This window comes from Pogonomyrmex barbatus, unplaced genomic scaffold, assembly GCF_055798465.1.
Source record: "Pogonomyrmex barbatus isolate J1 unplaced genomic scaffold, ASM5579846v1 scaffold5, whole genome shotgun sequence".
NCBI lineage: Eukaryota > Metazoa > Arthropoda > Insecta > Hymenoptera > Formicidae > Pogonomyrmex > Pogonomyrmex barbatus.
The window spans coordinates 11,912,594-11,936,378 of record NW_028297149.1 but is presented as its reverse complement, the minus strand read 5'-3'; the positions used below and the strand labels follow the sequence as shown (position 1 = coordinate 11,936,378).

Genomic DNA, 23,785 nt, shown 5'->3' with positions numbered 1-23,785 from the left:
GAATCGTCGTCGAAAGGCGGAGTATCGGCGATGTGGAAGGTGGTAGAAGGAGGACCACTTTCCCTTGAGGAGACTAGGGACGGCATCTCGGAGAAAGAAGGAGGAAGAACGGGAGAGAGTGAGCGAGCAAGCCGGTCGTCGGTCGCTCGGTCGGTCGGTCGGTCGTGATCTTCCGTTGAGAGTAAAGTGTGTCGAGGTCTTTTCACGGACAGTCGTCGTGCCCGGGCCTATCCGTCTGTCCTGTGCAGCCGCGATTGCACGCTTCTTTCCTTTGCCAATCTTCTTTCTCCTCTCTCTCTCTCTCTCTCTCTCTCTCTCTCTTTTTCAATCGCCGGTGTCGTACCCTCTCCCTGCCACAATTGTTACTCTCGTTCTCTCTCTCTCTCTCTCTCTCTCTCTCTCTCTCTCTTTCTGTGTCTCTCGCCGCTCTCGACGCATCATGCATAACTTCTCGACATTCTCGCACGACAATTCTTAGCTAAAATAGTTCGGCGCCGCGTCTCTTGTGCCCCGGGTGTCACGTGAGTACCGTCCGCGACGTTGTGACAAATAAATGCTGGGGATGTCCGCGGGATAAGTATTCCCTCTTCCCTCGAACGGAGATGTCGTCGTCAGCGGTCCTGAGTAAGTGAGATCCTTTTACGATCCTCCGAGGGAATATTCAAAATTTTACGTAAGGGTGCGGAAAGATGAACGTGTCGGATTATCGTGAGGCGCCTGTCATCAGGTTCCGCTCGAACGAATCAACGATAGAGCGTCACGCAACAGTAACGGCGGATATTATTAATACATCCGAGTGTGACTTCTGACATGTATTAAATTTCAAAAGTGAAAACGGAGTGAATCGGCATGCGTTTAATGGCAAGAAAGCGATCTATTTGCATACCTTCTCGGTAGCGCGCGCATCTTTGGAACCGCTTTCTAAGCTTTATCCATTACTTTCGGTTCGACGATATAAAAAAAATTATGCGTGTAACATGCGTAAATAAGTCCGCGAAAGTGTATTACACGTCTGACGCTGAAGCCGCTATTGAATCGTCAGGTACGATTGCGCGAGAAATAGTAATTGAGAATCTTTGACGCGAAAGAGACTTAAGTGCGGAAGACATGTAATCCTCCAGAGAAACGAGTTGTTTCTTTTTTATTTATTTGGAATTGATTTTCGGAGCATAAGATTCTTGTAGCCTCCTTCGCTAAGGTCCGGTGATCGGAGCGGCTCCATTCTAATTTGCTTTAATAACGCGGACGCGTCTCGCGGATCGAAGGTGGCCTCAATTACGCACCGTTCGTAAATTCCCCGCGTCTCGTGTACAGTCTGATTCTCACTTTCTCGGATTAGAGTTCGCCGCCGATTGTCTAACGATATGGAATCCCGGTGACCTACTGGGAAAATGAAGCTCCGCGCAGCTTCGGTTTTCTCATTAATCGGCGGTAGGATCGCAACGACGATTGTGTGTGCTAATGGGGCGTCCGTGAATTAATTAATTCCGCGAATTAATTGCCACTTATAGCAAACAACTGCCGCTTCTATCTGTCCGACGATCGAGATTCGAATTCCCGTGGAATCTGCTGCATTGACACACTAATCTCGGTCTATGTTGCTAATGATAGCGCGATCCTCACACGATTCGTATCTCATTAAGTTCGCGACACAGATTCGTGAACTTGTGAAAACATCAGTTGTCGTATGCAACCGGTCACACGAAAGCCGCATTGTTTTATGTCGTTATAAGTGTTAATGAATCCTAATCTAGACGATCGTTAATCGATTCTAATTTACATGACTCGAGAGATTTTCGAGATTTCCCTACGAAATTTATAGTCTTTTACAGAGAAGTCTAGACTAGAGAAAAATTCTCGTTCACTCCTTTTTAACTAAAATCTGGTAGAAGATATATCTTTGTTTGACGTTTGAAAATAAATAATTATATGAAAATTAAATTTTTTGCATATGCACGTGTTTTTGTACATTTTAAAACATGACTTTTCTAAAGTGAAAAACTTTGCACTTTGTGTTTTTAGAAGAGAATTACCTGAGTAAGGATCACGTCGCGAACGCGACGGGCTTGTCATTCAGGGATTTAAATGCCGGCATACAATCGGACGTGGTCTCCTTCCTTCCTTCTACATCACGCGGTGTCGCAAATAAAATCGCGGGATTTTGTATAGCGTATATATCACGCACGCACACGCCGTTCGGCATATCTGGGTTAATGTGCGTGGGTATATATCCTCCATATACGCACGTACACACACACACACGCAAATACGCATTATACGCGGCTGCTATACAAAGAGGATTCTCGAAGCCTCGGAAGAAGCCGCGCCTTTCTTCTCGTCACGGAATTATTCAGCCGAAATGTGTCTAAAAGCGGCGAAATAATGTCTTTACGACTTACATGCGGAATGCTATGAATTTAGATATTCCCGAGATCCTTGGCTTCTCCAGCCAAATCGAGGACGATTTTTCCTCCACGGAAAAGTGGTCGTCGGGGTGACCACTCGTGTCGTATCTATCCAATTTCTAATATCTCTATCAGCATTGCGTATTTTTGTAATTGAATTTCAAACAAAATTTTGTCGGTCTATTATGAAATGATAAAATTAACATAGAACATAATTTTGTCAGAGTAGTATAGAGCATGATTTCATCATTTCCAAAAGTAATTAAAGACTGATATGCGTATACAAGATGTAGAACGAAATATTTTCGACTCGGAGAAATCAATGATCCAATATTAATTAGTAAGTTATGAGTATCGTATATTATTTCTATTAAATTACTCTGTTAAACATGATAAAATTGATATTCATAATGGTTTTAATATTTTATTGTTCTTGTAAAATTCTTTACTAATTAATAATTAATACATAAGTTCTTGACATCTTTTTCGAGGAAAACTCAGTTTTCTCAGTCCCGAGCTAGCTCGGGCTCTTTTTGCTTTTCGTGTTTTCACATTTTCACTACCGGTTGACCGGCACGGTGAAACGGCGAAAAGCTAGCCGATGCAAGGATGCAAATCGGAATCGCGCGCTGCATCAACGATGGGAAATCTTCGCGAGAAGTCTTCGCGTTGTCTCTGGACATCGCGTTGTGACTTAAAATTGTATTTGGCAATTTAGCTATCTGTTTATAGGACAAAAAATTGAAAAGTAACTCTAGGACAATCTAAAGATTGTAGTGACGAATATAATTGTGCAACTGCGATGCAACAATCGACCCGCATGTTGCGCGAGATATTGAAATAATTCTGATGCACGTAATCGGGGCGTCCTTGTAACGCTTGCAGCTGGGGATAAAAGGACATTGATCCCGCATGCGATGATAAGTCGTTCGGAGATTTCCTCTTGTTGCAGAAAGGCAAAATTCAACACAATTTTCTTTATCTCTCTTTTTTTGCAAGTCAATGATGATGGAGCAACAAAATCTCGGGATTTCATCGAGCTCTCAACTGTCCCGCACCTCTGTGGATTTTCTAATTTCCGATTAGAGCGAAAGCAAATATTACGGAACGTCATCGATTTTATTCATCAATAGGACGACGATATTTTTATAAAATTTGTTTATCAGAATTCAAGGGACATCATTTACGACCGGGATTTCTCGTTCTTACTATTTGTCTTCGAGTCAATGAGGGATAAATAATCGTCCTCTCCTCGACGTATCGGGGCGACGTGAATCAGTGAACGGAAGAAGAAAGGCACACTTTCTCGTCGGGCAACTTTCACCGTCGATGAGAGAAGCCCGACGTGCGTGGTGCCACTGTAACCAGTTCCGAAAAATCTTACTTCCATGCGGTTGGGACACGTAATTTTGTAATTATATATGGAGCTTCGTCATCCAGATCCCGGACCTTCTCAGACCTCCAAGATTCAGAGGAATGTTCTACGTGTCTGTTTAGCGCCTATCTTCAAAAAGACTCTCTTACAATTGGGTCACGCGATTGTGACCTCAAGATCAGCCTGTATCTTTTCGAGCATCTAATAGCATCTTAATTCTTTTTCTTTTTTCTTTATTTAATTCTTTTTTTTTTGTAAGCAAGAGAACTTTTAGCTTTTGTTGCTGCAGTTGATGCAGAGGTAGACTCTCGAATTTTTTTTTTTTTTTTTTGCGTCACGCTGGCGGATTGAGTTCAAAAACCGGAAGTAGATCCGAAGGAATCGCGAGGAATCAGAAGATGATCTCAGAACTGTTTAAAAACATTCCCCAGGGCGGCTCGGTGCCGTTCTTCTTCGTTTAAACGCTGTTCCGGTTAATTTGACGGTGCTCAACATGCTTGACTTAATTTCTCCTAATTCAACAGGAACGACTGGCATACAAAACAAGAGATGAAATGGCATTACGAATTCGAGGATCTCGACGTGCAATTATGATATTAATTAGAGACGCTCGCGAGGGTCGGCACTGTCATTGTCGGTAAAATTTCTCCCGTTCGTCATTAGACGTTCAATTCTCACATTTATTTAGCGCGTTTACACTTTTTATAGTAATAAAAACAGACACATCTGCCCGCATTAAGATGCACATTTTTATAAATATCCCGGCTCCTTTATTTTAGAGAGAAAGTCTCGTCGACACGTTTCCTCTCGTACGTTTCATCTCGAGAACCAAATGACGTAGATCAGTGCGTCACATCCGTGTATTCGACCTTCCCAGGTTTCAAGAAATTCCAGGAGAAGATTGGAAAGTCCAAGAGTGTCCCAGCATGCGTTTTCACGTTGCATAATGCGAAACGCGTTTGTTTATTATGGACAACGCGTGCGTTACGCCAGCGGTATTTCCGATGACGGACGATCACGAATGACTTCGTAATTATCACGAATAAACATCGAGATTATTTCGAGCGTCCGTAACATTATAGGCATTTAATATTTGGCATTTCTTTTTTTTTTTTTTTTTTTTTTATTAATTTGTATCAATGCAATACATACTTGATATAAATGCATTATATATAATTTAATTATTTACGATTTACATGATAATCCGCATTTCAGATCTGTGCGTAATATGGAGTCTATTTACTGGTTCCATTTCGTATACTGAGGAAGTCGTGCATTATCGCACTTATCGTGAGTAATTTTTGTTCCTTAAGTTTCTTAATTTATCTTTTTAACAATCCGCGATCCGCCATCGACTTACGCGAGATAAAAATTGGCGCAGCGTACGGATACAGAAACTCGTACGTCTCGCCGACGAGGGGGTGGCTGCAGTCCTGGGACGCCGGACCGAGCAGATCGGACAGGCCAGTGTATCGCAGGGACACGCAGGTGCGTCCGTACACGCATCTGGTGAAGGTGGAGCACGAGCAGAGCGACCCTTTGGCAACCATCAGCGAGACCCTGGGCGCTCTCAATACCGTAGGCAATTACATCGTCAACATGACGAGGGGTGTCGAAATCTCGAATTATCCGCCGAAGGAGCTGCCCTCGGCGTTGTACACCATTTCCAAGAATATTTTGGGTAATATGGGAAAAAAATCAATATATAAAATCATAATATATTAAATTAGCAAACGAATTTATTAACTTAATACATTTTCTTCAGGCCGTAACGTAACGGACAGCATAGCGCCCTTGGTGCGCGGGGTTGCGTTACCATTGAGACAAACGATCGTATCTTCCACGACACAGGCACCATTGAATCAGCAGCAACAGCAACCACAACAGCAACAGCAACAGCCTACAGAGGAACTAGCGAATAGAGACAAGGAGTCTGCTCCGTCCGCGTGCACGACGGCCGAGGGTGGACCCGGGAAGTGCCAAGACCTCAGCAATTGTCCGCAATTATTGCTCGACCTTAACAAGCTGAGGCATTCGTTGTGCTTCAAAAGTCTATTCGTGCCAGGAGTTTGTTGTCCGGTGGACAAAATCAGTTCTGTGTAAGTTCCTCATTAAATTCCTATTGTTTTTCATTCGATCAACCGTTTCGCGTATTTTAACAAAGTTTCTGAAAAATATTCTTTTAATCGTGTAAGAGATAATTAAATATTGCAGCACAACTGGAGGTGCATCCTCCGGGACTGATTATCCTCAACGACCGCCTGTTCGACCTACGAAAGCCCCAACACCACGCCCAATACCGCTATATCCGGTGACGTCCTCGACGTCGAGACCTACGACGCATCCTGTTCCATCGCCGGAATTGTTGATCAATAATACGAATAGCTTCGAAACGATAGGAACGATCGACAACAATTTTATTCAAGACGACGAGGGTACTTCAACAAATCTTTCATATATAACATATTAAAAAAATAACAGATCTGACCGAGAGAAAATTTTATTCTTTAATATTATTTATATTCTTTATCAGCTATTTAAACTTATTGCCAATGTATTTATATACCTAGATAGAGATAAGAAATTTTGAAAAATCTGTTTGAAAACAGAAAATATTGATTTGTCTAGAATGTGGGGTGAGAAATTCGGGTAAATATCGAGTAGTCGGAGGTGAAGAAGCGTTGCCCGGTCGTTGGCCCTGGATGGCGGCGATTTTTCTTCATGGTTCTCGAAGAACGGAATTTTGGTGCGGAGGATCGTTAATAGGACCACGCCATATCCTTACCGCTGCTCATTGCACGCGAGATCAACGACAGCGGCCGTGAGTAACTCATTAATTAAAAATAACATGCAAGGAACTCTTTTCTTTTCCAATCTAAACGAAGGGACATTGTGTAAGCGTCGGAATTGAATGTACAAATAAAAAAATATACAAAAAATATTTTGTTTAATAACATCCCTTGATGGATCGCAGCTTCGCCGCTCGTCAGTTCACCGTGCGCCTCGGTGACATCGACCTGGAGAGAGACGACGAGCCATCATCGCCAGAGACCTACGCGGTGAAGGAGATTCATGCGCATCCGAAGTTTTCGCGCGTCGGTTTTTATAACGACATCGCGGTTCTCGAACTCACGAGACCAGTAAGAAAGTCTCCGTACGTGATACCCATTTGCTTGCCGCAGGCTCGGTTCCGTGGAGAACCTTTCGCCGGCGCCAGACCAACGGTAGTCGGCTGGGGCACTACTTACTATGGTAATTAATACCACAACGTAATTATATCTCTGACATTCTGTAATTTAAATTCTCACGTCTTATCGAGTCTCGGGATCAAAGTGTCGAATATTGATCCCGGTTGATATATATGAAATTTAAATAGGATTTAAATGAGAATAAAGAAATAAGAAAAGATTTAATATGTACTTTATAAAAGATTCAAATTAGTTCAGAATTAATCTTTTAAATTTTCAATTTTTAATCGGATAACTTTGTCTCCCTTTTTATCAGTACATATTTTTAATTGAATGTAATAATTAAATGTAACAATGATGTAACAGGTGGAAAAGAGAGCACCGTTCAACGACAGGCGATTCTGCCGGTGTGGAGGAACGAGGACTGCAATGCGGCTTACTTTCAGCCAATTACCAGCAACTTTTTGTGTGCCGGCTATAGTCAGGGCGGCAAGGACGCGTGTCAAGGTGATTCGGGTGGACCATTGATGTTACGAGTCGAAGGTCGATGGACGCAAATTGGCATTGTTTCATTCGGCAACAAGTGCGGTGAGCCCGGTTATCCTGGCGTGTACACGCGTGTTTCCGAATACCTCGATTGGATTAAAAATAATGTGAAGTGATCATTGAATCAAGATTGTATTTACGTGAAAAATAATGTACATGTACATATACGTACATAAACATATATTGATCGTATATTCCGTCAAAAACAGAAAAAATATCAGTCACTTTGTGTTAATGTTAAATTAATTTTTTATTTATTTTTTTATAACAAATAGGTGAATTAAAATATATTGGAATGTATTCATTTCTGTGAAACTGAATATAAAACTTTGAAGAGAAAATGATTTGAAATATTTCGATTTGTTTTAATCTATTTTTAGTAATTTTATGTTAAAAAAGCACTTGAAGAAATTTTTCAATTTGATATGTCGATCGTGTTACGTGCCAAGATGTTTTGATACTGCGAATTTATATAAAATATGCCTTTTTTTCCTTTACAATTCAGAGAGTGTGTTAAGTAATAGATTTCGTTTAAGAACATACTTTGTTCAATCATAATAAAACATTTACGATTTTAAGATGTTAATATATGTAACACATCCTAAATGTGTGTGTTTGTTATTTCATGAAACGTTTTATAATATTTATAATGCATTTATAAATATACAGGTGTATTCTTTAATAGAAATAATCTCTAAGATAGAAATAAATATCTAAGACATCCATGTTTTTGTGGAACTAATATGATTATGTATATTCATTGAATAACATAAATTTATAAATAATCATTGTACATTTTTAAACAAATCTTGTTTAAAAACAAATTATAAATATTTAAAAAAAAGAAAGAAATGAAAGAGCTAAAAGAAATGAAATTAATAGCACGTGCGAACGGAAGAATGCGCACATCCTGTCAAATTAATGACAGGACAATGAAATTTTTAATTTATAGTGTTTTATACAGAAATTATAAAAAATTTTTAAAAAGTCAAAATATAAAATCAAAATTAAAAGCATGGCTGCAAGCTCCTTCGCCAAATTTAAAGTAAAAAGTCTTTCCGTTGAAAATTTGAGAAATATTGTAAAACGAATGATTAATATAGCACTCGAAGATTCCGATTAGTTATTTCTACATAATGTATTATGTTGATATTTATACAATATTATTATTTAGATCAAATAACAAAGTATCAAGTCATTTACGAAGAATGGTATCTCAAGAAAATGATAGAATTAGATGACAAAACAAATCAAGCAGAAAATATAAAAGCTAATCGAAAGAGTCAGGTTTGTAAAAAAACTTATATATAAAATAATATCAAAATTAATAAGAATGATATATTCATAGGAAATATCAAGTTCTATAAGCAATTTAACAAGAAAATATTTCAAATAGAGATAACTTAATAGATACTTCGAACAAAATAAAATATTTGAAAAAACATCCTGATATTAAAATAACGGAATATAACAAATCTGATGCGCGAGATATTACGTGCAACAAATCAGTTGAAATAATATTATTTTTTACCCATTCTATTTTATTTTATTACAATAAATTACCAATTATTTTGCCTAGCATATATTAAGAAAATAAAATCATTTTACTTAATGAATAATGTGAATTTCTTCTTATATTCACAGACAAATGTATGTAGTTCAATGTAGATAATGAATATTAGAACAAAATTCGAAAGTAACATTAATGATTGCGAAAATAGGAAACGAAATGAAAGGTTATATATATAATTTCTATAGAATTATAAATATTCAATATGTAAAAAAAGAATTTAGAAAATCTTTTATCATTCAGAAAATTGATCAAATCGGAAAAGGAAAAAATTGTCTTTTGAATCTTGGAAGAACAAAAAAAATCTTATTTATAGAAAATTATTAAAAGAAATTGAAGAAAAAGAACAATAACAATTACAAAATAAATTAAAGAATATCGAATATAAAAAAGTTTCTCGGAAGGTAAATATATTTCTATTTTTATATAAAAAATTATTAATTATCAAATTAGATATTTCTAATGCTTCAGGTATATAAGCAGGTAAAAGAAAAAAAAATCCAACAAAAAAGAAATTAAATAAATCTACAACATCTACAAATCTAAAACATCTACAAATAATTCAACAAATAAATATGGAAAAATCGCAACAAATACGAGATATGCATTATTAATGATCAAGTGTTCAATGCTTGGAAAAAACGGAAAGATATGAAGCTAAAAGAGTCGCAGTTAACAATAATGTAGTTAACGATAAATGCGAATATATGTTATACGTTTGGAATGCAATTCTATATTTAGCAATAACAATATATGTACATATTCATAGGGAAAATGCACCGTATCATCAACTAAAAAGATTGGGGAGGCCATTGATAACGCTCATGAAAATCTAGAATCTAATCTAGAATGAACGAAAATCTAGAAAAATCTAGAATGAAATCTAGAATTTGACTCGTGGTTAGATCAACTAGACAATGTTTTGCATAAAAAATATTTGCGAGAACGTCGTCATTTAGTACGATCATTCTACTATCAACCTACATATTACGGTGCAGCAGTCATGTGCTATATATAAATGATATGTCAAACCAATTAACAGATGTTACATTGAATTGTTTTTTCTTTTCGTTCTGTGAAATTATCCCTAAACTCCTTCAAGTTACTGTATATTAAATACTGATTTGATAAAAAAAATATACACTTTATATTGTTAGCTTATAATAAGCCAATTATCAATTTGTTATTTTATAAACATATATAAATAATAAAGACTAGATTTTTTTTTAAAGATTAATGGATAATTGTCTAATGAAGCATAAGAGTACTGTATATTATTCCTATATTCTACAATAGGTAATAAGTCTTAAACTTTATACTCTAAGTTAAGTAATTTCTAAAAAAGATGTTTTCTGCATTTAAACTTTAAACTTTATAATTTAGATCTTGATCAACTCTCTAGATCAACTTTTAAAACTTAGGAGTTGTAACTTAAAATAGCTCAAGAAATTTTTGCTGGAAAATGTAGCTTGTACAATATAAAACTTACTATACCTATTGTAGATTCTGGATTAGAATACTTTATCTTTTACTTTTCATATACACATTATATGTGTACATACAGGCACATATATGTATATTTTTTTGTAACATATATTTTTAAAAAAAATTTCGTATCTTTTGCTTATCGTTATCTTTCAAATTATTCAATGCTTTTTGAACCAATACTCCTAAATTCTTTGGAAGACTCATCTGTATCAATTGTAGTTGTTGCATAACTTGACTTTCGGGTGAAGAGCTACATTGCACATTATTTTCATTTGTTATAATACTATTCTCCTCGATATTATCTGTACTAGCGTTAGTCATATCTAAATCATTAAAATCACTGTCACCTGTAAAGAATAAATATGACGTTGATTTAAAATAAATCTATAAATAGTGTGAGTGATAGCATTGAATTGCAACTATCTGATTACATACATCTCAAATCAACATTGGCGCTTGTGTATCCTTCCAAGAGCTTCGTCGTTGGTGACTGTATTGCACTATCCAATTCGCAAATTCTCAATGCCAATATTCTACAAATAATATAAGCAATTTAATTAAGGAAAATGCAAATATATAAATACAACTAATGTTGAAGTATTTACTTGTTCGCTTTTTTTTGATGCGCCAGAGCTAAAGTTTTGTCATTTAAAGCCTCTAGTAAGGCAGTACAAAGACATCGTAGATCGGTAACAGCGGCAGCAGATTTCTGGGGTGGTATGTAAGAACTTTCTTGCAGAAGCTGTTCGACTAAACAAATAAAACATATTATATAAAAAAGATCATTTATCCATATTATAATTTTGTGTTATAATTCTCCGTATAAAAAATTTATATATTTTTTACCTTGTTTGTGAGTCATTATTGTTCCAGCTGCAGAATTGGCTCCTAACTTGATAGCTCCTTTGGCTCTTTTACTATCCAGCATACTCTAGAAAAAATTAATTACCTAATGTCAAAAACAGTTATAAATTAAAAGATACACATATAATAAGTTTTTTATTCGTTTTATAAATCTACCTTATACTTTGATAGAGATTGACGTGCAAGTTCCTTTTCCTCAAGCAATTGTTGCTGTCTCTCTTGCAAATATCTAAAATATTTATGTTAAAAAAATCAAATATTATTTAGATTTTAACTTTAATTTTGCACATTATAGATTACCTGTTTTCATTGATAAGAGCATCCAAATCAACTGGTTTGGTAGCATTCAAAGCCTTAGATAATTCATGATTCAAACGATGTGCTTTACACTTGAAGGCATCCCTTTCCATTTCTAATTCATGTTTCTCATCCAATACTGTCTGTAAATCTGTTTGCAACTGTGAACACTATCACAAAAATTAATCTTATTAAATGATAGCATTAAAATATAAAATTCAATTCAAGAAGTTATTAACTTATAAGAGAAAAATAAGTGTTTGTTTTTTCTTATCTAATACTCACCTTTAAATTTAGCTTCTCTAATTGCTCTATCATTTCTTCCCTTTGATGCATAGCTGGTGCTACTTGAGTATCTGGCTGTTCAACTGATGCACGATTATTATTCATACGTAATGCTTTGATATCGCCTTCAGCATCAGTTAATTTTTGTCTTAGTGTTTCAACTTGCAGTTTAAGGCACTTATTTTGTTCTCGCGCTTCTGCTAATAGATCTAAAGTTCTAAAATCATCATCTAAACCATATCTGCAAAAATATTTATTGTTCGAGAAGAGTTAATTAGAGTTAATTAGAAAAGATTATAGAACACAATTTATGAAACTGTAAAACATTGTTAAATCATTTTATAATGTTGTAGCTATTGAATCAGATACCTATTCAATTCTTTCGTATCATATATTTGCTTCTTCAAATGCAAAAATCTTTCCTGAATTTGTTCGGCCATCAGCTTGAATTGATCTCGTTGTGTCCTATATTGATCCATCTTCTGGCTCAGCAACATAAGCGCTTCTGATTTCATTTGCAGTTTTTTCTTTAGCATTGCCTGCAATTCAATGTATCTCATATAGAATTACAAAATGGATTGGAATATTTAAGCAAGCCACTCTTGTTCACCTACCTTTGACTCAACGTCGATCTCGTTGGCGTCGATTCCTTTGACTTTATCCGATTTTTCTTCCATCGTATCGTTCCTAATTAGAATCTAAATCATAAAACACAACGAGCGTCTTGATGCTTTTGACAATCGCGTGAATTTTAGTGACAACTGATGACGAAGTTAAGACATCGACAGACATCGATTTCACTATTTTGTGAGTGATAAGGTTATGTTGAGATAAAAGATTAGGTTAGAAAATTTTCTTATAGAGGATTTACATTACGCCTAATTACGCTGCGTTTGTTGCACGATTCCAATTGAAAAGTTCAGTTTCTAAACAAAATCTTTTTGAACGTAGTCTATGGGACATTGGAATTTCATAGATCGACATCCATATAGTGTGAATTACACGCAAGCTGATCCTTTCACGTTCCAAGGCTAGTGTCATAACGTGTCCTGCCTTATGCAATATTGATGTTAAATTAAACAGTATTGTATCTGTATTAATTATTAACATTAATTGTATGTGGAAATAACGGATCATAATGGACAGAGAAGGTTTGTAAAACAAATTGTATACAAAACTTTATATTGCAATAGCATATTTAATAAAATAAAGGAAATCTTGTCAAGGCAGAGTCCGAAATAATTGTTTAATAAATTTCGCAGAAATTTGTCAGTACTTCAATAGTATTATCAAAAATGAGAAGGATGTTTCTGCTGGTATGGCTGCCATTCGTACCTTATTAAATGTATTGAAATACTCAAAATGTAAGTATCAATGATATGCTCATAAATGTGACTTGGCATAAATGTGCATTATATTTTTAAATATATTGATTTCTTTAATATATATATATATATGTTATATAAATATTTATACAAAATATTTATACAATTTTTTTTAATTATTTATATTTATACATGATTATATTAAATATATTTTTTTAGATATTACATTAAAACATTAAGAATCATGATGTTTCTATAGAACTATTTCTCTTGTTTTTACAGCAGAGACAGTTCAGGAACTTCGGATTTGCCTTCAACATGCAATTGATGCTATGCGCTCCACAGAAACTCCAGCTACCGCAATTGCCTCTGGAAGTGAATTATTTCTTCGTTTTATCACATTAGCAACATTGGATACACCCGTAAGAACTAACTGTTACTGTTAATTATGTGCACTGTGCACTGTCAAACCTTTGTTTAATATTTTTGAAGATAAATTCACCATTTGAAATTGAATTTTATATTGGAATTTTATATTGAAACTATATAATTTGATGTTTTGTTAATTAGTCAATTGCAGAATGTAAAGGGATCATGTTGGAAAGAGGCAAAGTATTCTACGAGAAATTAGTTGCAGCGCGAGGAAAAGTAGCTAAAGTAGCAGCGAACTTTATTACCGATGGCTCAGTAAGAATAGATATATAAGTATAGAATAGATATAGAAATAGAATTGAAATATTTCAATTATTTTGTGACTTTCACCTATTATTTTTATTTATTTTAGTTATTTTTTTATTAGATTATACTTACGCATTCTAAATCAAGAGTAGTGCTGCAAGCAATGAAGGAAGCTGCTGCGAATAATAAAATATTCGAAGTATACGTCACATCATCGTCGCCTGACAATAGCGGGTAGATATAAAATTTGAAGTAATAAAAATTCGAATTCTTACAATTATAAATTTCAATTTATGTATTGTTCTGTTTTTGAACAGAGAGGAGATGTGCCAGAGCTTAACAAAATTAGGAATATCATGTACAGTGATACTGGATTCTGCAGTAGGATATGTAATGGAACAAGTGGATATGGTGATGGTTGGAGCAGAAGGTGTTGCAGAAAGTGGTGGTGTAATCAACAAGGTATATGATAATTCGATGGCGATGTACAATTTTTATAACTTAAAAGTGTCTCTTCTAATTCTTTTATAGATAGGTACATATACAATGGCTATGTGTGCAAAAGAGGTGAAGAAATCATTTTATGTTCTGACAGAAAGTTTCAAATTTTCAAGGATTTATCCTTTGAATCAAATAGATTTACCTAACGAATTTAAGGTAAATTACATATTTATTTATGACTTAAGATCAAATGATATAATCTTTATAAAAAAAAGTTTCTACTAAAAAATATTGCTTTTTAGTACACATCTAGTACCTTACACAAAAATCTGAAGAAAGAACATCCCCTAGTAGATTATACTCCGCCTCATTACATCAGCCTATTGTTCACAGATTTAGGAATTTTAACACCATCGGCTGTCAGTGACGAACTCATTAAATTATATTTGTAATGTAGAGAAATAACAAACCAAGTGAGTTTTCTAAAAGTTTTAAGTATTAAAATATAAGAACAATCACACATGTAATTGTTTAGGAAAGAATTTCATCCGCCTGAAAAATGTAAAGATTAAGATAAAATGTAAAAACATCTATTGTACTTTTATAAAAGACTAATATACATAATCTTTATTAATTTATTATACAATATTATTGAGTATTTATATACGGAAACAAGATAAATGTCTTTCATTTAATTGCACGTAAAAGATAACAAGTGATAAATTACGTCTATATGTAATCTAACTATACATATAAAGACTGCTTGTAATTGCGTGCAATGTATAACATTGGTGTTAAACGAAATTGTGAAAAACAGAAAATCTAAATTACAAGAATCTTGAATTATTAACTTTGGAAGAACGTTAAATGTTATAACCATTTAAATTTTATACACTTATACTACAAATGGATACATGCATTTACATTTCATCTGGATTATATATTGCACAGTAATTTATGAATATAAAAATTATCATCAGAGAGACAAGAGAAAAGTTCTCTATAATTAGGATACTATAAAATTCTTAATTCTAATTTCTTTTCTCTTCGCAATATATGGCTTCTATAAGACTTAAAGCATTCTTTGAAAACTTTAAGTCACCAATATAATCTTTTCGTAATAATTCACATGTTCCATTTCAATGAGATTTCACGCTATAAATCACTAACACATGAACAAATACACAATAGAATAACATAAGTATATCGTTTTTTATATATGAAATCTCATATTGAAAATTATAGGAAACTTGTGTAGAATCATCATTGCATATATACAAAATCTCTGATATTTCATTGTGCGGTTTTCATTAAAAAAAAAAAAAAAAAAAAAAAAAAAAAAAAAAGACTTCACAATAAATACACGAATACAAAATATATCCGAATATGTGCCTACAAAATTTAATGTACATATAATGTTCATTACATGCACATTTCAGAAATACTATAAGATATTAAAGAGAATACACAGATGACAATAGAATTTAATAAATAAAACGTGCTGGGTCGTAATCATAAATATGTAACAATAAAAATACATGCATATATATATATATATATATATATATATATGTTTAAATGACATATGCGAATATTATTTTTTGTAACACAAAATTAAATTGTGTATGGACGGAAAAATATAATTTATAAAACAATAATTAACATCCTGAATAAAAAATAAGCAGTAGCATTCATGTTGTTGCAATTTTTCAATGACATATACAATGGCATTTATTAGTACGTGTTTTATACCGAAAGATATGTCTACATACATACGTACAATACGTCGAATAAAAGAGCCACAAAATAATTTTGTTTTTTTTTTATCATTCTAACAAATTATCGATTATCCTTCATTGATTTTCATTTGGAATTAAAATTTTATTTACGTTCTTCCTTGACATACTATATGTGTACACATAGAAATAAAATTCGACTTGATCGTGAGCATTTCATATTTTTAAAGCTCCATATATATATTGATCGTGAGCATTTCATATTTTTAAAGCTCCATATATATATATATGAATATTATAGAACTTCATGATTTGTAAATATACAAAACTTATAGAACTTCATGATTTTTGTAAATATACAAAATGAATGTCCGGCCAGCACTGATTTATATTTCTTATTAATCATAAAATACTTTTGATATAATACTTATAGGTATGCTTGCGATAGCGTCTCGACCACAGTATATATTTGATCGAAATGTGGTCGTTTTTCTGGTTCATAATCCCAACATCGCAACATTAATCGATAGATTTCTTCAGGCGTTCCATCCGGAGCTGGCATTCGATATCCTGATACAATCAATATGTGTAAAATGCCGAAATAAATTACAAACACGCAATAATATATACGCTTAATTCACTACATACATATATATGTTAATCTCATAATTAAGTTTTTGTTAATTTTTATTATTTGCTCTCTTACCTGCATCAATTTTTTCACGTGCCTGCGAATTAGACATGCCGCTATATGGATTGCCACCTTTGGAAAATATTTCCCATATCAGAATTCCATAACTCCAGACATCACAAAGCGATGTGTATTTACCTGAAAATCATATCATAGAATCATGCATCATATAAATGCATTGGTTAATAAAAATGATATAGTATTTAGTATATTATGAAGATGGTAAAAATGAAATCTTATAACTTACCGAAATTCAAAGCTTCTGGTGCGGTCCATTTAATGGGAATTTGTTTCATACCATCTGAAACTATATATTCTTCCTCTTCTCTTGACATTCCAAAGTCAGAAATTTTGACTATGCACTCGTATCCTAGGAAAACAATATTCATTCTCAAAATTATATATTATTCGATTATTATTGCCTAACTCAATCAAATTTAAATTTAAATGTTTGTCCTCTCCCTCTTCCCTTTCTTGAAACGTAGTTTATTTACCTACGAGGCAGTTGCGAGCGGCTAAATCTCTATGGATGCAATACTTAGATTCCAAGTAGCTCATACCAGCCGCAGCGTCTTTGCACATACGCAGTTGCTCCCGTTGTGTTATTGTACTAGCATTCTTCCGTAAATACGTAAGTAACGAACCACCTAGAGTTAGCGATTAGCGTGTAGACTATCGTAGCGCATAGCTACATCACAGACTTTTAATTTTAATATATTACGATGGCCAGAGATGTTAACAATGTTAGTGTAATGCAGCAATAAAAACGAAATTTAGCGGCTTACCGGGCACCAGTTCCATCACAATCATAATCGGCTGCTTTTGAACGCAGATACCGATAAGTTTGACTATGTTCGGGTGATCATATTGTTTCAGTATCCTTCCTTCTTGCAGAAATTTACGTTTTTGCTCATCTGGCAACGTTACCTTGCATGTCTTCACGGCCACCTCAGTCTTACAAGTCTTCAGTTGCGCTTTGTAAACGTCTCCAAAATTTCCCTGCGGATCACATCGTCAACGTCACGTTGTGTCATATAAAACACAGAAAAGCTATTGTCAGCCTACTCACTCGACCTATTTTCTCCAAAAGGATGACATCATCGTTATTAAGCTCCCAACGCTCGCGCAAAATTGGCGTCTTAAGAATAGCACCAGATCGACTAGTCACCGGCAAGCCGGACAACCGTTGATGTCCGATCAATTCTTGAATAGATGGAAATGCGGGTCCTTCAAATCTATAGTGTCCCTATAGTAATGTTGAATATACTTTAATATAATTCAACTCCTCGATAAATAATAATTCTGAATAAAATTCTTTAATATTTTAATATCAGCTTATATATTATCATTAATACATTCTTAGTTTAGTCTTACCTCTGATGTAGTTTGTACAATAAAGTGCTTGTGTCCATCCCAACAAACAGATAAAACTATCTGACATTCATCGTTTCTCATTGTCTCACGTACTAAAAAGTCCCCTTCGTTGACAAGTAATCTTACAACTTCTTCTCTTGGTAATACTCCATGAAACCATTCCTCCTCCATAAGACCGCCGTTTCCATTACTTTTTTGATTATTAGTTAAATGCGACATTCCGCGTAATGGTACCTATAGGTAAATTTAATTTACTCAACAAATATTGACAGCAAAATAAATAAACTATTTGCAATTTCAATCAATGTTATTTGTATATATTTGACTTATTTTTACATGTATTTTTACATGTATTTTTAAATGTACAAATATTAGCGTAAAAATATTCATGCATGAAATTCTGAGGGGGCTTAATATCAATAACATCATAATTCAAAGTTAACAATATAAATGATTATTCATGCAACATTTTCCAATTTTAATAAATTATAATTTAATATGATTGCAAGGGGAAATTGTTTGCAAACTCGCATTGACTTTTATAATAAAGAAATATCAATATGGCAAACTAAGCATTATGTACGTCCAACGCAATATAATGATAAAAAATTTATTATATACTACAAAGGCCAGGAGATGTGTAGAGATCTATATAACGATACAAAACATATCAAACATTTTATTACTTTGCGATGGGACACAGGAAACAGACAGGAGCACTCAGATCACACGAATAAAATGTAACACATACAACAGGAGGGACAGTTTTATCTGCTTTAGCTGTAGGTCCTTCGCTATTTGCCCTAATCATTCCGTTTTTCGAGTCATTAATTGCCGGCAAGGATTTAAAAGGGGTTTTTAATATTGTCATAAATCGTTGATTTCTCCTTAACGTGAACAGACCGCTATCTGCGACTGTATTTCTCTGCAAAGGGCTAGATCTGACTAACTTATAATTCTAAGCAACTCAGTATTGATAACAGAAACAATTAAATGTAGTACTTTTATATATTATTTGTCACGATTATAAAATAATTTTTAACTTTTATTTACACTAAGGTTTGATTATGATTAAAACCTAAACATTCTAGGGAATTTCTTAATCTCGAGGAATAGTTGTAGTTACACATACGTGATATATCGTATATTGGATCATAATAAACAAAAGAAAAAAGGAAATTATAGATTTTAGATGGTACTTACTTTACTAATTGCAGGTGAATCAGTGAAAGAACCTTCCATAGAAAGATCGCAACCTGAAGGCACCTCTTCACAGCCTAATTCATTGAGGGCGCTTCTAATAACATCCACTTGTCTTTGTAATTTTTTCTCCTGACAACGTAATCTTAATTCTTCTCTTTCACGAGAATAATCCAAGATTGAAATCCTATGGAACAAAAATATACTATCGCTTTAATAAAATTGATAAACAAATTATTGTCTTGAAGCATTATGTCAATAATAAAAGATTTATACCTAGAATCGCCATTATTTTCTTGTGAGTATTGCGGACTCTGTCGATTTTGTTGCGTAGTCTTGAGAGAAGTTTCAAGTTCTGCCAACCGACTTTTCAACCAATCTATAGTTAAGTTGTCGACAGTCAGTTTATTTGGTGATAATTTTCCTGAAGTGTCATCTACAAGATTCTCATCAAATGTAAATCTGATCGGAGATGCTGGCCTAGTTCTATATTAAAATTTGTAACATTTGTATTAAAATAAATAGTTTAGGTTTAAAAATAATGATAATGTTAGATACACACTTATGCTTTCCAATAAAATCTTTATACTCTTCAATAGGTTTAAGACTATCAACTGCCTTCTGTACTCTTACATGAATCTCCAAGAATTTCTCTGTTGTAAAATCTGAATATTTTACAATATCCTGAAGTATTCCTTTCCTAAAAAATGAAAAAAAGACTATCATCATATGTGTATATATATATATATATATATATATATATATATATATATATATAAAATAGTAACAGTTTCTATAAAGTTCTATAAAGTTTTTACCTTCTCCATTTCTAGTTGCATGCAAGTAGAAAAATGAAGATAAAAAATTAAGATTTTTCTTGTAAAAAATGATATAGAGAGATATGATTTTGTCAGTAAGATTCCATTCGAATATCTTATAAAAACTATAACAAAAGTAACACTCACCATGAAGTTATGAATTCTTGATGAATAGCCTGTTGTCGATGAAGCAAACTTGGTAAATAACAAGTTCTTAAATCATGTTCACATTCTGTTACAGCACCTAGTAGTAGTACATATTCATTATGTGTTAAATGAAGTTTCCTGCATGCCTTCTGATACTTTTCTCTTACTTCATCTAACTTGCGGCCACCTCTACCAGCTAAAGAAATTTATGCCATTATATTATTTCTTTATTATATAACAGATTCAAAATAATCCAGAACCTTCTTCTAAAATACTTACACTTAACATAATATTCTTCAAAACGTGATCTCATTAATTTGTACATCTCTAAACTCTTCTGATATTCCATTTTTTTTTTAGTTACCTCATCTGTGAGCTTCAAATATATGCAATACAAGAAATAAATAATTTGGATAATAAATTAAAAAGAAAACATTTGTAAGTAAAACAATTGCATTAAAAGCTACATTTTTATTATTATTTGCTGTAACATATAATATTGCTTCTTAATGTTATAATATATATTTGTCTTACTTGCTGAAACTGGGTATTCAGCCAAGTCTGCTCCTCTTGATACAATTTTCTGGCTCTCCTTCTTTCCGAATATAATGTACTCAATTGATCCACAACAATACTTTCAATAGAATCTGCCTGTTGTTTGATCAATTTTGCTGTTTGATCAATAGAATCCATTATATCTCTCCAGCTCTATGGGAATATACATATTTCTTTAAGCATAAAACTTTAACAGTATGTTAGCAATTTGTCAGCAGATAGAATATTATGGCAAATTATTATCACATATTGTATACTGCAATAACATTAATCACGCATTTCCTCGACGAAGCTTATCAACAAGAAAAAAGCAATTACCTGTGCTATGAGACTGCCAACAAGATCCTCGTTACGCTCGATCTTTTTTCCCTGGGTGGTGAGTGACGAGATGGTAGAGGCATATTCCCGGTCGGATTTGACCTTCGTCGTGAGGCACCTTCGCATTGTCTCCAGCAACTTAATCTCGGCATCCTGGCGAGCTAGCAATGCCTCGTGCGACGCCTGACCCTGCAGGCTCGTGGAAAAGCCCATCTCGGCAGATCGCGGAAGTGCGGATTATCACAGCGATGCGGGATTCAACGACGGCTCATTCCTGGCCTCGTTGAAACGAGATATTCTGAACGTGACATCGGCGGATGTCCTAACATTAAATTTAGCTGGGCTCAGCGAATCTGAACGGCGACAACGTGTTCGGGATCGTTACACGAGCAGCATCGCCGAACACGACGACGTGTCGTTACTCAACTCCGGCGCGTCTTCGCGCAGCTCTGAGATCAACATTTATATTTATACCCGTCTCCCAAAAGCTGTGGAAAAAATTCACTTTTACCAGCGAAATACCGCCATTGGATACGTCGCACGATGATGTCGGTCAAGGAAGTCTCGCCTTGATCCCGCCACTTTATCGCGGTCGCATCAAGTCTGCCGCGCAACGACACACGACGGACGATGGTTCGCGTCCAATCACGTCCCGGAACAATATGCATGAACCAAGTATTTTGATTATTTAATAGCGAATTCAATTGGGTGCACCAGTGCGCACTGAGTGCTCCCTCTCTCACTTCTATCGACATTGGTAAAAGTGAGACAGACGACACTCAGTGCGCACTAGTGCGACCAATCGAATTCGCTATTACTGATTATTTTATTTGGGACATCTTATATATGCGTGCGTATGTGTATTTTATGTGTGTAATGCACTTGAGACACTTTATGTAATACGTAATATGTGCATCAATGAAAAGTATATCCGATATATTTTTTCACAAAAATTGTGAAATATAAATTTGTTACAAAAGCATATGTAAAATACATATATTGTACATATTTCGTATTAACATATACAACTTTTACAAAATTATAAATACTTAATCCACTTATATAAAAATCACTTTATATATTATAACGACGTTCTAGAACCTATTTCTATCAGTTCTTTATTTAATGGAATAGAAATTCATTCAGTAATTAAAAATCAAAAGTTTAATTTTTAAATTGAATATTTAAAAAAGTCCTTCTTGCTTTTCTATCTCGCATCCACTGCGATTGGCCTTTTATCGCGCAGTCGCCAGATAGGTATTGGCCATAAACTCGTTCGGCGCTGTGGAAAACAGTACGCGGAGGTACATCTGATACTTCTTCTACTGTACAGATCTTCCGTAGAACGTTGCAATCATGAAGAAAATGCAGGGAATGAGTTTCAGCAGTGTGATGAAGAACCCGGCAGTGAGCATGCGAGACTTGCCAATTTTTTCGTACCGTGGAACAATTGCGCGACACCGAGCGATTTATGTCTATCTCTTTCTTTCCAGCTGCTGCCACTGTACTTTTGCATAGGTCTAGGAGGCTGTGGCGCGTTTCTGTACACGTTACGCCTGGCGACACGTAATCCCGATGTTTCCTGGCTGAACAAAAAGGAAGCTGAGCCATGGAATACATACAAAGATAAACATTACAAGGTGCTGAATGCGATCTATTACTCCAAATTTTTAAACGATCCACAATTCGCATCAGAATTCAGAGGGAAAAAGATTAGAGTTCTACATATAATTTTGTAAAAGAAACATATGAAGGCTCAAGTAAACACACTGTCAAAGTAGCCTTTGAAATTTCAAATGAAATTCTGTTCTGAAGTTTGATGCAAATAATAGATTGTTTAAAGTTCGAACATTTTAGATGAATCGATTGGTCCGAAAAGAATTCTCATACCAATGTTTATGTTTTTTGCAGTTCTATGCGACAAAAGATGAATACACGAAAGTTAAGAGCCCGGCGCCCGAATATTGAACTGCGCTATGTAAATTAGTATTTGTTATAGGAATAAATTGTTATATAAATCACTACCTCTAAGTATTTTTGTCTCTAAATTATGCTTTTGTTCTTGCAACCAAATGACAGGAACACAACAATTCTATAGTACTCTTGGAAGAAGTCTGATATTGAATGTGTATATTATGTAATGTAATCTTGGCAAAAAGAATAAAGGATTATCTGTTTATCTTATAAATGTCATAGGATGTTCTGTTTCTTTTATATATTTTTTATATATTATATCATCAAAGTAATAAATTATTATTTAAAATTTTAATTTTAGGAACAGTAACTAATATAAAAAAAAATATATATATATATATATAGATATTTTTTACGAGTCACTGCCAAAAAAGATATCTAAAGATAGTATGTAATACATTATGTAATAAAGATAGTATGTAATAACACTATGTAATAAAGATACACATATTGTTAATGTTTTGTTTTTTACTTCTGCTCATGGAAAGAAATATGATTCAGTATATTCCA

General features: G+C 34.1%; 5 protein-coding genes across 7 annotated transcripts; 3 read left to right on the top strand and 2 right to left on the bottom strand.

Annotated features, from left to right (window-relative positions):
• Positions 1-34: 34 nt before the first annotated feature.
• LOC105431584 (proclotting enzyme) lies at positions 35-8,092 on the top strand. Its single transcript, XM_011645849.2, has 8 exons — positions 35-624; positions 4,996-5,070; positions 5,162-5,461; positions 5,546-5,879; positions 5,995-6,215; positions 6,409-6,601; positions 6,755-7,032; positions 7,335-8,092. Exons 1-8 carry the CDS (start codon positions 603-605, stop codon positions 7,628-7,630), a joined length of 1,719 nt encoding a protein of 572 aa, XP_011644151.2. The 5' UTR covers positions 35-602; the 3' UTR covers positions 7,631-8,092.
• Positions 8,093-9,794: 1,702 nt separating this feature from the next.
• Positions 9,795-12,774, bottom strand: LOC105431611 (coiled-coil domain-containing protein 149). The gene is made up of 9 exons (XM_025219445.2): positions 12,633-12,774; positions 12,388-12,557; positions 12,019-12,259; positions 11,737-11,903; positions 11,593-11,665; positions 11,419-11,503; positions 11,178-11,322; positions 11,008-11,105; positions 9,795-10,919 (listed from the first exon to the last, which is right to left on the bottom strand). The coding sequence occupies exons 1-9, from the start codon at positions 12,693-12,695 to the stop codon at positions 10,684-10,686; spliced, it is 1,278 nt and encodes a 425-aa protein (XP_025075230.2). The 5' UTR covers positions 12,696-12,774; the 3' UTR covers positions 9,795-10,683.
• A 254-nt stretch (positions 12,775-13,028) lies between these two features.
• On the top strand, positions 13,029-15,108 carry eIF2Balpha (eukaryotic translation initiation factor 2B subunit alpha). Its single transcript, XM_011645844.3, has 8 exons — positions 13,029-13,169; positions 13,281-13,382; positions 13,626-13,765; positions 13,914-14,030; positions 14,143-14,255; positions 14,339-14,483; positions 14,553-14,678; positions 14,765-15,108. Exons 1-8 carry the CDS (start codon positions 13,157-13,159, stop codon positions 14,912-14,914), a joined length of 906 nt encoding a protein of 301 aa, XP_011644146.1. The 5' UTR covers positions 13,029-13,156; the 3' UTR covers positions 14,915-15,108.
• Positions 15,056-22,028, bottom strand: FER (tyrosine-protein kinase Fer). 3 transcript variants are annotated; one of them, XM_089081457.1, is made up of 15 exons: positions 21,302-22,028; positions 20,963-21,136; positions 20,708-20,804; positions 20,429-20,624; positions 20,026-20,163; positions 19,740-19,949; positions 19,467-19,668; positions 19,015-19,188; positions 18,264-18,497; positions 17,959-18,135; positions 17,675-17,888; positions 17,384-17,536; positions 17,137-17,259; positions 16,905-17,027; positions 15,056-16,768 (listed from the first exon to the last, which is right to left on the bottom strand). In XM_089081457.1, exons 1-15 carry the CDS (start codon positions 21,512-21,514, stop codon positions 16,626-16,628), a joined length of 2,571 nt encoding a protein of 856 aa, XP_088937583.1. In that variant the 5' UTR covers positions 21,515-22,028; the 3' UTR covers positions 15,056-16,625. The 3 variants fall into 3 exon arrangements, with proteins under 3 accessions (XP_088937583.1, XP_088937584.1, XP_088937585.1); XM_089081458.1 differs by having other exon boundaries at positions 19,467-19,650; positions 21,302-22,022; XM_089081459.1 differs by lacking the exon at positions 19,015-19,188 and having other exon boundaries at positions 21,302-22,019.
• A 519-nt stretch (positions 22,029-22,547) lies between these two features.
• On the top strand, positions 22,548-23,489 carry ND-MLRQ (NADH dehydrogenase (ubiquinone) MLRQ subunit). Its single transcript, XM_011645842.3, has 3 exons — positions 22,548-22,708; positions 22,795-22,941; positions 23,213-23,489. The coding sequence occupies exons 1-3, from the start codon at positions 22,658-22,660 to the stop codon at positions 23,267-23,269; spliced, it is 255 nt and encodes an 84-aa protein (XP_011644144.1). The 5' UTR covers positions 22,548-22,657; the 3' UTR covers positions 23,270-23,489.
• The last annotated feature ends 296 nt before the right edge of the window (positions 23,490-23,785 follow it).